This window comes from Cricetulus griseus, chromosome 3 (assembly GCF_003668045.3).
Source record: "Cricetulus griseus strain 17A/GY chromosome 3, alternate assembly CriGri-PICRH-1.0, whole genome shotgun sequence".
In the NCBI taxonomy this organism is placed as follows: Eukaryota; Metazoa; Chordata; class Mammalia; order Rodentia; family Cricetidae; genus Cricetulus; species Cricetulus griseus.
In genome coordinates this window covers 55,742,690-55,756,101 of record NC_048596.1, presented here as the reverse complement: position 1 = coordinate 55,756,101, position 13,412 = coordinate 55,742,690, and the positions used below count along the sequence as shown (strand labels likewise).

The 13,412-nt window shown below is 42.0% G+C and overlaps 1 protein-coding gene across 14 annotated transcripts in view; it reads right to left on the bottom strand.

The window, feature by feature from the left end:
• Window positions 1–13,412, bottom strand: part of Ppp6r3 (protein phosphatase 6 regulatory subunit 3) — a 115,355-nt gene that overhangs the window by 24,916 nt on the left and 77,027 nt on the right. For 8 of the 14 annotated variants that reach the window (XM_027408775.2, XM_027408777.2, XM_027408779.2 and 5 more), the window contains 3 exons: window positions 10,500–10,615; window positions 8,389–8,474; window positions 1,403–1,489 (listed from right to left, as the gene is read on the bottom strand). In XM_027408775.2, the coding sequence (XP_027264576.1) occupies window positions 1,403–1,489; window positions 8,389–8,474; window positions 10,500–10,615 (289 nt within the window). The remainder of the gene's footprint in view (window positions 1–1,402; window positions 1,490–8,388; window positions 8,475–10,499; window positions 10,616–13,412) is intronic. The other 6 variants (XM_027408781.2, XM_027408783.2, XM_027408784.2 and 3 more) reach the window with 1 other exon arrangement.

Sequence of the window (13,412 nt, the reverse complement as noted above, 5' to 3'; positions counted from 1 at the left end):
GCTAAGGTCCTGGAAATCAGTATTGTCACTGGACTGAATATGAAAAAATACCCAAAAGCAGACATGGCAGTAGAGCCAGGTTATCATGTTAAATGAGGCATTTTCTAGATGCCTAAAAATAATGTCTAGATTAGATCAGTTGCTGTAAGTTTAGGCATATACAAATCTTCAGTTTGATTTACAGCAGTGAGAGGAGGGAATGTGTGACAAAGTTTACCAACAGGAAGGTATTAAATGCCTTTTTCTCTTTATATATTTTTTAAAATTAATTTATTTAGTGTGTGTGCATATGGAGGTCAAAGTCCTTGGAATTTAGGAAGTCAGTTCAGTTCTCTCCTTCCACCATGTGGGTTCTGGGGATCAAACTCAGATCTACAGCTCAGAAGCATCTCAATGGCCGAGCCACCTCACTGCCCCAGGCATCTTTTTTCTTAAAACTAGATTTTAACATACATGACCACCTTGACAGTTCACATTCGATCCAGCAAGTACTAAACTTTCATCTCATGTCTAACTGGGAAAGGCTAAAACTTCCTCAGCATCAAAAGCAAACAACCGCTCAGTTGCAATACTGGAATGTGATGGGCATGCAACTTGGAAGCAGAAGACAGCCACGCAAGAGAATCAGAAGCTTCACAGTGACCCCAGTAAAAAGTGTTGCTGAGACTGAGAAAGAAGCCAAGACCCATCCAGTATAGTGTGGCAGTGTTTCCTTAATCCTATTGTCACACCGATGCCTGGACCAGAATAGCTGAGGACAGCTTTCCCCCATGAACAGCTGGCCATCTGCTTCTATTCTAAACATTCAAACTCAATCCTCAGTAGAAACATAAAATCAACTGTGAGTTTTCTAAGAATGACCAAAGTATGATAAGTTAGTACACATTAGTAACGATCTCCTGTTTTGTCCAGAAAAAAATTAAATGCAGTTACCACATGAAGACCAGTTGGGGGCAGGAGTGGCAAGAATGATTCCAACTAAAACTTCATTTAGATGCCATGCAACACAATTAAACCACACTGAGAAAGGATTATCTAGATAGACCATATGGTTCAGAGGCATTGCACAAAGTTTACTCACATGTTTAACTCTTATTTCTGCCATGAGTCTAAGTAACAATGCACTGCCATTAAGGACTGCAGAATGAGCATGTGAGGTGACCTGCTGACTACTTGCTTCATGCAGTCCTCACCAACATCCATCATTCCTCGCTGTTACCCAGGAACACAACAGTATAAGCCCACCTGGCAAATCCCCAACTCTCCCTGTTTCAATCATTTTTGCCTAATTAGTATCGATCCCAAACCACATTCTAACACAGTGACAGATGTTGATTCCCAAGGGCAGCTAAACTATGCATCGAAGATAAAAATAAATAGCAAAGCTTTAGGTGTGACTCACTTGCTGCAAAGAGGAATCCTGTGAGAAACCCGTGTCTTTAAAGTCAATTTCATCATCACTGGATGAATGAATATGGCAGGTTGTAACCTATATGCATAAAAATGTAAAAAACTATTTAACATAGAAAAGTGGTGGACATTTGTATCAGCATCATTTAATGGAAAAAATATCACATTCAGTTTTTGTTTCAATGTACTAAAAGAAAGAAAGAAAGAAAGAAAGAAAGAAAGAAAGAAGAAAAACAAAACAAAACAACAACAAAAAACAACCCAGAAATAACAGTTAGGTTGTCAAGCACACCCAGTCAATGTAGAGTCCACTCTCTGGCTACACACCCAGCTGGCTGGTGGTTCCACTCTTCAGGACTAGTATCCCCAGGAATCACATAGGAAGGATTAATTACTCCATTCAAAGGGGAAGGCAGAAGTAATAGTGCAGGGCAAAAGAACAAAAATAATATGTATGTGTTAGACCTGTGGGGTAAAACACTACCCTAGGGATCACTCAAGAGCCACTATAAAGGTTAGTCTTGTAGATAACCATTTCACTTCAGTCTTGACTTTCCTGCCTATGCCAAGAAAGACACTGGACAATGGTTCTTAAGTGAAAGGTCCCTGACCAGTAAAAGACCCTCTAAAAATGGGACCTCCTTGCCCCACAGAGAGGAGGTCAACTCTCAGTAACTAAGAAAAACTCCAACATGAACTGCTCACCATTCATGGCCAAGTGATGCTTGTTAATCAGAAATGTGCTGTCAGAGGTCAAGGTAAGCACTGATCTAGTACAGCCCTCACTGTTAGCACCTATGACAATGAACAGTCAGGGAAATTCTTTGAGAATTGTTATATTTCTGAAGGTAAACTTATAATGAACTCTCTACAATTCTTTATATTAGTTTGCTATGTAGCTTTGGCTTGCTTCTGTATCAGCTTCACTCAGCCTCTCAAGTACCCATGTGACCCATGCCTGCTCTTCTATGCTTTTAGTACAAGTGTTTTGGGTCGAGGTAATACATAAGTGTTCCTCTGCCAATTGCTGTGCTTCATAGCCTGGCATTAGTAAATCAATTCACATCATGCTAAGCCAATGTATATTGTATACCAGAGTATAAGGTACAGAAACAGGACGATTTAAAGTTAGCTGGCCTGAGCTGGGCAGTGGTGTCACATGCCTTTAATCCCAGCACTCAGGAGGCAAAGGGAGGCAGATCTCTAAGTTTGAGGCCAGCCTGGTCTACAGAGTGAATTACCGGACAGCCAGGACACAGGGAAACCCTGTCTCAAATAATGAAACCAAAAACCAAAAGTTAGTTCGCCTGAACGAAGACAGAAGAAACCTGGCTGCTCCTGGGGTACAAAGAAAACCATAGGTCAGTGGTTCTCAACCTGTAGGTTGCAACCCCTTTGAGGCCACAGATATTTACATTACAATAACAGTAGTAAATTTACAATTATTAAGTAGCAACAAATAATTTTATGGCTAGGGCTCACCACAACATGAGGAACTATATTAAAGGGTGACAGCATTAGAAAGGCTAGAAACCACTGGCACAGGTTTTTCCCCTCATAAAAACCAGAGTTAATCATACCATTAAATGAGGAGGAAACTTTTGTGGAGCAACTAGGAAGGACCAGATATATAGCTCCTTTACACTTGGTTGCTAAACTGTTGCTGTGAAGCACTTCCCTCCAGGGGAGTGTTTATAATGTCCCCACTTTGGAGTTGGGGTCTCATTACTTAGGCTAGGCAGGCTCTGAACTCAGGATTCTTCTGACTCAACTAACATTATTGGGGTGTGTTACACTCAGTTTACAATGTTTTCTCTAAAGATAGTTTTAACTAATTATGATTACTAACAGCACAGTGCAGGCAGATCTTCAGCTGTGTGTTAATGGAGGGTGTGACTGAGGACATCCACATCATAAGAATCTGAAAGAATGAATGAAGCAAGCTAAAGAGAGGATTGCCTCAAAGGGGATCAGAATCCCAACCCATTCATCACCAGCTATGTGCAGTCTGAGTTTCTGATCTATAACACACAGCCCTTCTGAGGCACCAGAAGCTCAGAAATGCCACCGTTACTCTTCAGCTAAAACCTTGGCTATTTTCTATCTTATTCACAGCTGCCTAGCCACCCTCACAATGTAAAGAAACCCTACTACTCCTCACCAAACCTGCCACCAGCTAGTGAGTGGGCTAATGAATAATACCAGAGAGGCATCTTGCCCTGCAGTCTGTGCTCAGCCCACAAGCCACAGAGATCTTCAAAACTGTACATGGGATTAAGTCACTTTTTACTTCTAAACTTGGTAGTTTCAAATCTCAAATACAAAACTAAGGCCTCATGTCTGCCTCTGTCTTTACTTCCACCCTTATCTGCTCTGACACAATAGCCACAGCAGACTCTGTACCCACTCACTGCACACACTTGCAGCCCCTCCGCTGAGGTCTTTGCAGTTTGCTTTCCTCTCTTTGGCTATACTACCTTATCAGTAATGAAGTTTTCCCTGAGCAGTTTTTAAAAAAATTTATTGGGGGGGGGGGGAGAGACTGGAGAGATGGCTTAGCAGTTAATAGCACTGACTGTTCTTCCAGAGGAGCCAGGTTCAATTCCCAGCATCCACATGGAAGCTCACAACTGTAACTCCAAGATCTGATCCTTTACGCAGATATACATGCAGGCAAAACACTAAAGTATATGAAATAATAATAAATTATTTTAAAAAAATACACTGTGTGTGTGTGTGTGTGTGTGTGTGTGTGTGTGTGTGTGTGTGTGTGTGTGTGTGTGTTTGTGTTACAAGTGCCAGAACACATAGAGACCAGAGGACAACTGTTTAGTCAATTCTGTCCTTCCATATTTACATGGGTTCTAGAGATGGAACTCAGGTCTCCAGGCTTTCTTGCTTGCTGAGCTATCTCACCAGGCTTTTGACAACCTATATCCAGAACTTCCCAACTTGCTCCCTGACGCTACCTCCTCAGCACTATACCACAGAACAGGCTATTTGACAAAGCCCTACTTAGCAAGCTTCTGTTTCTCCCCTGCTTGGTAAGTACTAGTAGTATACTCTATGACTGGCATTGCAGGCACTTGAATGTCTGCTCAATAACCAACACTAGCAAGTCACTAAATGACACCACTCTTGCCAAGGTGGGAATGTGAGATTACATTAGATGCAGGTATGAAAAGGCAGCTACCAAGGTAGCACACTCTTCCATAATACCAGTCAGCATTGCTACTGTGTTAAGAGAACAAATAATGGAGTGACCAGTTCACTGATACTCCAGAGAAAGTCTGAGGAGACAGCTGAGTGTGCAGCTCATCAATAAGAGGTGCCACCATAAGTTCCTTTCTGGGGACTCTCAGTACCTGCCAGCTCCAGGGCTGGGGACATTCTTCTTGCTTTTACCCTAGCTAGCTACATGGACAAGAAATCGCACAAGTGTGGGCCTATCACTCCATACTACCTCTAGGTCCTGTCTGTCAATGCTGGGAAACAAATAGCAGTGCTTCTACAATACTCTCTTTGTTGGAAGGATAAGCAAAGGCTGAGACAAATTCAACTTCCCAAAGTTAGTACAAAACATTTTATAGTTTCCATTTTTATTTTAGTCCTTGCCAATTTTTAGTTTGGAGGTTGAGTCAAAATTCAGAGCTCTTTGTATTTAACTAAAACACCAAATCTTAGAGATGGGTTTAATCTTAGATTTGGGTGTGGTGGGGCATGCTTATAATACAAACATTTGAGAGGCTGAGACAGAAGGATCAGAGTTTGAGGCTAGCCTGGGGTATGAAGTGAGATACTGTAAAAACAAAACTAACCAACAACCCAGCTCCCTCATATGAACAGCAGCAGCGCAAGAACCAACTGCACACATATTTTGGCTGCATTCCAAATGAAAGTGTTGAAAGACTGGAGATCCCTCCATCTTGGAGCCAAGTTAGAAAGCTGCAGTAGAAGCCACACAGCTGCCACACAGCTTATGTTGACATGGGGGGGGGGGGGTTATGCCAAGTGTGGTAGAAGCTATCCTTATGTAAACATTAAAATACAAACAGCAAAGAAACATACCAACATAGTAACTCAAGCTATGAATACTCCTCAACATTGCAGAGAAGCATCTGAGCCACTTAAAAGCAACAAAGTAAGGTAGCAGATCTAGTCACGTACTTGACACTCAATCTATTACCCAACTGACAATCCCACTGGTGAATGTGCTGTTACTAAGACCATACTACATTCCTAGGCATTGTCACTTTTGCAAGGATAAACAAGGTCTCTGGTATTTACCAAATTATATTTATAGCAGTATTGTACAGTAGGCTGCTGCCCCCTAACCCTACCAAAATAAACTGAATATATTCTGGGGAGGGAAATAACTTGAAGGGAAATAGCTAAAACCTCTTTGGTGGTTAGACTAATCCTTAAAATCTTTAAGAAAGAAAGAATGGAAAAGACCTTAAGCCAACCCACCAACACCAGCACAGCAAACTCTTGGGAGAGGGGCTAACCCAACAGGACTTCAGCATGCTTTGATATCCTTTTAATTAATTAATTGATTGATTTTGTGTGTTTGGGGGAACATTCATGGCACACATGTAGAAGTTAAACTTGTGGGGAGGTCATTCTCTGTTTCTACTGTGTGTTCTGGGGATCAAACTCAGGTCAAGCTTGGCAGCAGAAGCTTTACCCATGGAACCATCTGCCTGTTTGAAGGCCTCTCCCAAGACTATCTTACTTAGAATACTTATGTGGTCTAAGGCATGATGACATCTCAGGGAGAATGGAAGTCTACTTTGAGTGAAAGATTGTGCTCACACCAGCTTTCCCTTATGTTGGATGGATGAAATGCCCACCAAGATGGAGCTGCTTGCACCATGTACTCAGTATTTATAAAATCTTGGCTGGCCTACTGATAGCATGCAAAGGAGCTGAGGAAAGTGAGGGCAGCAATAATACCTTCCTTTACTACAGACTGCTCTCAAAGAATCTTCTACAGTTACCTAAGATTGTTTTTCTTTTGAGGGGACAGGGAGGATGGTGAAATAAGAGGGAGATGTTTCTTGTACTCCAAACCTCAATCTTGCAAAGTAGCTGAGGCTGGCCCTAAACAACTTGCAGCTCCCCCCCCCCCCCCGCCCCCTGTGTGCATGTGTGGGTATGTGTGGGTGCCTGTGGAGGTCAGAGATTTATGACTCGGAGCTCACCGTTTCTGTTTTGCTGGAATCCCAACTCTTCCCTGATGCTGGGTTACAGGTATACGCTGTCATGCCCAGCTCTTACACAGGTTCTGGGGATTGCATGCAGGCCCTTATGTTCCCACACCAAGTGCTTTATATAAGTCATCTGCTAGCCCTAGCCTTGAACTTCTTTCTGATCCTTCTGTGTCCCACAGGAAAAGCTTGTTTTTTAAAAGCTTAGTAACAAGTTTTGAGTAGATATTTCTGATTTCTTTGTTTTTTTTTTTTTTTTTTTTTAACCAATCACAGGCTAGGCAGTGACTCTGTCTCAAAATGGAAACAGATCAATCACAGATGGGTAATTTTAAAATTGTCCCAATCAAAATACTCCTTTAGATACAAAAAACAAAGGATACCATGCTGGCTGCATTCCTATAGTAAGATTGATGTGGGAACCCAACTGGCAACAACACAGAGGACAGAGCCACTCTTCACAGCAGCCAACCACTCACAACAACTAGATGGGTTTCAAACCCAGCATCAATTATTTTAACTAACTGACTAATACAGAAGTTCAAACCACCCAGCCATGTAACATTTTTATAAAAAGATTGTCCTTCCTTCTGGTCAGCACCGTCGACAGGAGTGTGGGTTTGTCTGCCAGGCAATGGCACACACATCAGAACCCTCAGACCTACTGTAACCACATGGTTCCAACAAAACTCCCTTCTACAGTGATCTCTTTTCTTTTCGTACTTCCTAATTCTGTATCAACCTCACCTTAAAAAGTCATTACTTGGGGTTGGAGAGATGGTTCATTGGTTTAGAGCACTGGGTGCTCTTCCAGAGGACCGGGGTTCAATTCCCAGCAACCACATGGCAGCTCACAACTGTCTGTAACTCCTGTCCCAGGGGATCTGACACATTCACACCAATGTACACAAAATTACATATCTTTAATATAAATAAAAAGCCATTACTCCACTACTCCAGTCAAAGGTTAGGGAAGAGGGACACAGGATGACGCACACTGACTCTGCAGCTCTTATCTGTGAAGGGCTGCCTCCTGCTATATAACTAACTAGTTAGTGACTAATTACAAGAAACTCAAGGCCACAACAGCTAGCACTGAACAGCACTCTGAGTCTGGCTATCACTTTGATCACCAGCTATCACATGCTACCAAAGATGCATTCTCATCTGCAAAAACTAAAAGCAATACTCACCTTAAAACTTAAATGTGCTTAAAAACAAAAACATATTCCAAAGTCCAATATAATTTAAAAAAAAAATTATCAATGCCATTATTCCCTGGCCCAAAGTACCAATCAGTTTAAAATTCTAAAGTTGAAGTTCAGAGTCATCTACAACCCTCTTCTCCAAAACTATCCTAAAATGAGAATAAACTCAACTCCATAACACTGGGAAAAATCCACAGGAGTCTGGGATTCTAAGCACTCAGAGTGACATGAGGTCCAATGTACAAAGCCACAGAACAAGAGTAAGGCAGAGGATGGTCCAGAGGTACTTAGGGAGCAGGACCCAGGTGAGACAAGACACTGATATGGACTGGAGTGGACCTGGGTGGCTTTTTTAGTACCTTTTTGTCATGCAAGGTCACTAGGAGGTGACTGACAAATCAAGAATGCTGTGAATACTGTCCTCTTAATGTACAGAGTCATAAGCTTATCTGTGGTGCACATTCACTGGGCCTAACAGACGGTCTTGAACATTTTTCCAAGTAAATAGGCAATGGCTGAGAGAACCAAAACCCCCAGAGATGTAACCTTGTGAAACCTACTAGATCTACCGTGTTCCTCTTGTTCGTCTCTCCTAAGGAGCTCGTGCAGAATGTCTCCCATCGCTCCCTTACTTCATCGGGAAGATCTTCAGAGTGAAAAAGGAAAAAAGCATTATCACACAGTGATCCACAGAGACAAGAGTACACAGTCTCAAAGAGTAGCTGCATGAATAGTATGTGGGGAAGTTTTGAATCAGCTGAAGTCCTGACTATGGCCAGCCAGTAGTCCAAGAGAATTGAGTCTAAAAATCTCCAACAGGCCCAATCTACAGATTTGAGCCCCAACAACCAACCCCACCCTACTACCAATGTAGGCCTGATCAGGGCAAGATCTGTGACTTGACAAGGCAAGACAACACTCTGCTGAAATAAAATATGAAATTGTATCTCAGTTTAAGAACCCTACAAATAATAGCTTCTGTCCTTCGCTGGGATCCTGCAATAGACACCTGGCTGATGAATGAATGGTTCACAGAACCCTGCTGGATGTTAAGATTGTACTTGTTACTGTCTCCTACATGTTTGCCTCATAAGTAAAACATGAAGAAATGTTCTACAGCCAAATTCTACTTTCTGGAGAAACTTTCAAAGAATGACTTACAATTGTTTTCTGAGAAAATGAAGCCATGACTGTGGCCTATCTACAAAAAAGATGGTACATGACAATTCTGGTTTAAGCAATCATACACAGGTGCACACGTACACAAGGAACTTCCAGGAAGGAACAACACAGGCTTTCTCTCCTTGATAAGGGTATGAACCACAAGGAGTAGCTTGAGGAAGAGGCTTACACTTCTCAAGAAGCAAAATTACAGGTGGACCAGCCTGTTTTTCTGTCACTGAATAAAAACTAGTGCACATTCAACAGTGCACCACTTCTTACCAAGATTATCAGTTTCTCACATTAAAGGAACTCTCAGAACTAACTATGCCCACTTGGACAAAGGCCTACAGGTCAGGGCATTTTGGTACTCTCATTCTGGCAGAAATGGAAAGTTCTCTGAGCCCTGAATGGAAGGCACACAAGTCACCTTGGGCTGATTAATTTAAATGCCACTAAAAAAAGAATCCTCTAAGAGCCAAAGTCTCCCGTTTTAATAACAGAGACATGGAAGAAATGCTGACAGTGTTTTAGCATCTCAAGTAAGGAATTTAATCCACAGGTAACAACAATAGGAGGGAGGATTTGCTAGATTCTAGATGTTAGAGAGATGGCTCAGTGCTTAAGAGCATTTATTACTTTTACAAGGAACCTAGGTTGTTTCCAGCACCCATATGGTGACTTGCAACCACCCATAAAGCAAGTTGTAGAGGATCCAACACTCTCTTCTAACCAGGTATGAACATGGTATATATACATGCATATAGGCAAAACACTGATATACATGGGGTGTGGGGGCAGGCTTCAGAAGAAAAAGCAAGAGCCACCATAGCTTGAGTGGTTCTACTCCAAAACAGAAACACAGAACCAGGTCAGAGGCTAGAGAGATGGCTCAGAGGTTAAGAGCACTGGCTACTCTTTTAGAGAATCTGGGTTGATCCTAGGAAACTCACAACCATTTGTAACTTCAGTTCCAGAGGGATTTGACATTCTCTTCACACCTCCACAGACACTGAATGCACATGGTGTACACACACACAGGCAAACTGCCCATACACATGAAATAAATAAATAACCCTCCACCTAAGACAGGGTCTCTCTATGTAGCTCTGGCTATTTGAGAACTCAGACCAGACAGGCCTTGAACTCACAGAGATCTGCTTGCCTCTGCCTCCCAAGTGCTGGGACTAAAGGCATGTACCATTATGTCTGGTGAGTAAATAAATCTTAAAAACAACAACAACAACAACAACAAAACCCCCCAAAAGCCAGGCTATCAACAATTCTCTAACTGGAAGTGACTTCAGCATGCCCCTTGGTTTCCAAATGGACAACAGAAATCTGAGCAGCAGTACAGCTGAGAGCCACATGGCTTAAACATTCTCAAGAACCACAGTGAGATAGCCAGTCTCTAAAATATAAAGTAACTTCAACCTGTTTCCATCACTTTAACTCCTTACCTGTTCTCTGATTCCACACAAACATAATGAGAATTGTTTAAATGACTTACCTTTGATAAGCTGCTGTACTAACACACTGTTGGGACCCTTGTCAGTGCTGTGCACAATACAGTTAGCTATCCTCGTGAGGTGTCCCATGTAACCATGCCGTCGTCCTCCCTCAGCCCTAACAAGGGGAAAAAACAGATATTACGACTAGTAAGTAGGACAGACACTTAGCAGATTCTCAAATGGAGAATACAGAAATTTAACACAAGGCATGGCAGCTTAGTAACAGGACAGATACTCTAATGTCAACAATAACCACTGCCGTTGACAGCAAACATTTACTAATGCCCATGTCACTAGAATTTTCCTTTACATTTTTGTAAAACTCTGAATTTCAGACTTTAATCAGATTAGAAGAAACTGGAGTCAGAATTTTGTTTGCCTCCCTCACCAAAAGATATCAAGTTTTATTTGTTCTAATTGACAGACATAAATTTTAACTATTAATGGCAATTCTCAACTTGAGATAGTAACTATCTAAATACTTGGCACGGTAAGAAAGGCAGGGCCCCTTGTACTTGCTGGAGATCACTTAGAACAGAGGCCAATGAACTTAGTCCTCAATGTTTTCTTTTGCTAAGATTACTCTTTCTAACCACATTCATTGTGTGAGACAGCAAGGCAGAGGGAGACTCAAGAGATATTTGCTTAAAGGGAGAAAATCCTTTCAGGAGCCACTAAAAGATAACAAAACTCCATGCTTGGAGGCCCACCTGGAAAATACAATACCTACTGGATAACCTCTAGGGCATGTGTGGAATTTGAGGATCACACTAAGCTGCAAAGGCTGCCTTTTATTCCACAGTAAGCTCCAGAGACTCCAGTGTTCCCAAAGACAACTTCTTAGCCCTCCCATACTGCCTTAAGGCCACAAAGGTAAGAAACAAAAAAGCCTATCTGCAAGGCTTCAGACATAGTGAAGCACTGAAGAAAACAGATCTCCAAGCTTAGGATGGTCTTCAGAGGACAAACACATAGAAAGAGAAGAGCATAAGGATATTTATGCACTGGCCCAGTGAGGCAGGAAGAGAAAGAGACTGGTAGGTGGGAGGTCACAGAGGACACAGAACACCCGAAAGGTCAGACACAGAACCAGAGATGTCCAGTTTTCCTAAAGGAGCTTCATTTGTAATAATGTGCCTGCTAATCAAAACCCCTTGCCACAGCCACATAAGCTACAACCAGTTTCCAATACAGCCACATCAAAGCCATTTGTGCTTCTGAGTGTTTACTAAGTTCATAACGACGACCACCAAGACCAACAAAAGCAAGCTGGTTCCTGCCCTGAGTCACTTAACTCCTTCAGGAACTAAATATAGATCTGAAAAGTGATGAATTTCTACAGCATAAACTATTGAGGAACTCAGTTGGTAGAATGCAGCCTAGCTTGCACTAAAGTACTGGATTTGATCACTTGCACCACATAATACCAGGCATTGGAACATGGTTGCAATCCCAGTGCTGGAAAAGAGGCAAGACCAGGTGTTCGAAGTTACCCTCAGCTCATCCCCAACCCCCTAAAAAAAAATGGGGGGGGAGGGCAATGCACTTGTGCACGATGATGGAGCATTCTATGTTCTGACTGCAGTGGTGGTTATGTAAGGGCTCCACATAGCAGTCATACTTCCTGAAATTGATCATCTAGAAAAGGTGTATCATGACGAATGAGAAACAGACTTAAAGCTAACTCAGAAGGAAGCACAGTCATATTCATAAATAGTGCTGGTCAAGCTAGATATGCCCATGAAGAACAGTAAAACACAATGTCCATCTCCTCCCCACATAATAAACCAACACAAAAGGAAAATTGAACTGAAAATTAGATATCATGAAACCACTAGAACAAAAGACAAACACAATACTGGTCTGGACAGAGACTTTCAGAAAATACCCCAAAAACACAGACAATAAAAGCAACAAAAGGCAAATGGGATCACCTCAAAAACTATTTAGAGGCTGTACCAGATTTGAGACATTCCAAAGTGCACACCCCAGACAGGAGTTTAGTGGAGATTTAGCCCTTCCACAGTGGAGCACAACCAGGAGAATACAGAAGACCAACAGCAACCCCCTCCTGCTTCTCCTTTACAATGTTTACAATATAAATAGTCATTTATCAAGACACACAAAATGACCGAGAGATACACATAAAGATGCACAGTGTCACTAATCAAAATCGCAAGGCCTAGATGAGACAACTGTTCAGAAATGGTATGGATAAAAAAATGGGGTAGTCAGACATAAAAAACAAAATTCTGCCATTTGTGGCATTGTTTATAGAACTGAAGAACACTATTAGGGGAGGTAATCACAATGAGAAGACAGTATGTTCTTGTTCACATGGAAACTAAGACAGCGACTTCATACAAGCAACAAGAATAACAGTGGTCACTAGAGGCTAGAAGGGTAGGGTAGAGAGTGGACAGTGAGTTCTAACCTCTCCCAGTGATTAAGTCCCTACATCCCACAGCACGGCAGGATGTTTGCCTAGATCCCTGAAAGTATCAACCAGCACGAACCAATTCTAATGATCAGGACTCCCTCTTCCTATTCTAGCACTCATATAAACCACCACCCAGTAATGACAGACATAAGCTAGGTATCACTTATACAAACTCACCCAGCCTCACACAGCAGCAAACCCTGAAAGTACTTCCCAAACCCACCCTACATAGCCTGTTTCAGAATATGGGGGTCATGTAAAAGCTGCCAGAGTATTAAAGAGAGTGCCTACTAGTCACTGCTGCCGTTGCTGCCACCGCCAGTACCACCATGATGATGATGACGATCACAACCACAAAAACATCTTATGTAAGAAAGTTGTAGGTAGGGCCAAGTAATGTTTCATAAAATCTTGTCTATGAAGAAAATATTGCACATTGTTTCCCTTTAGGTGTAAACTTACAGTGATGTTT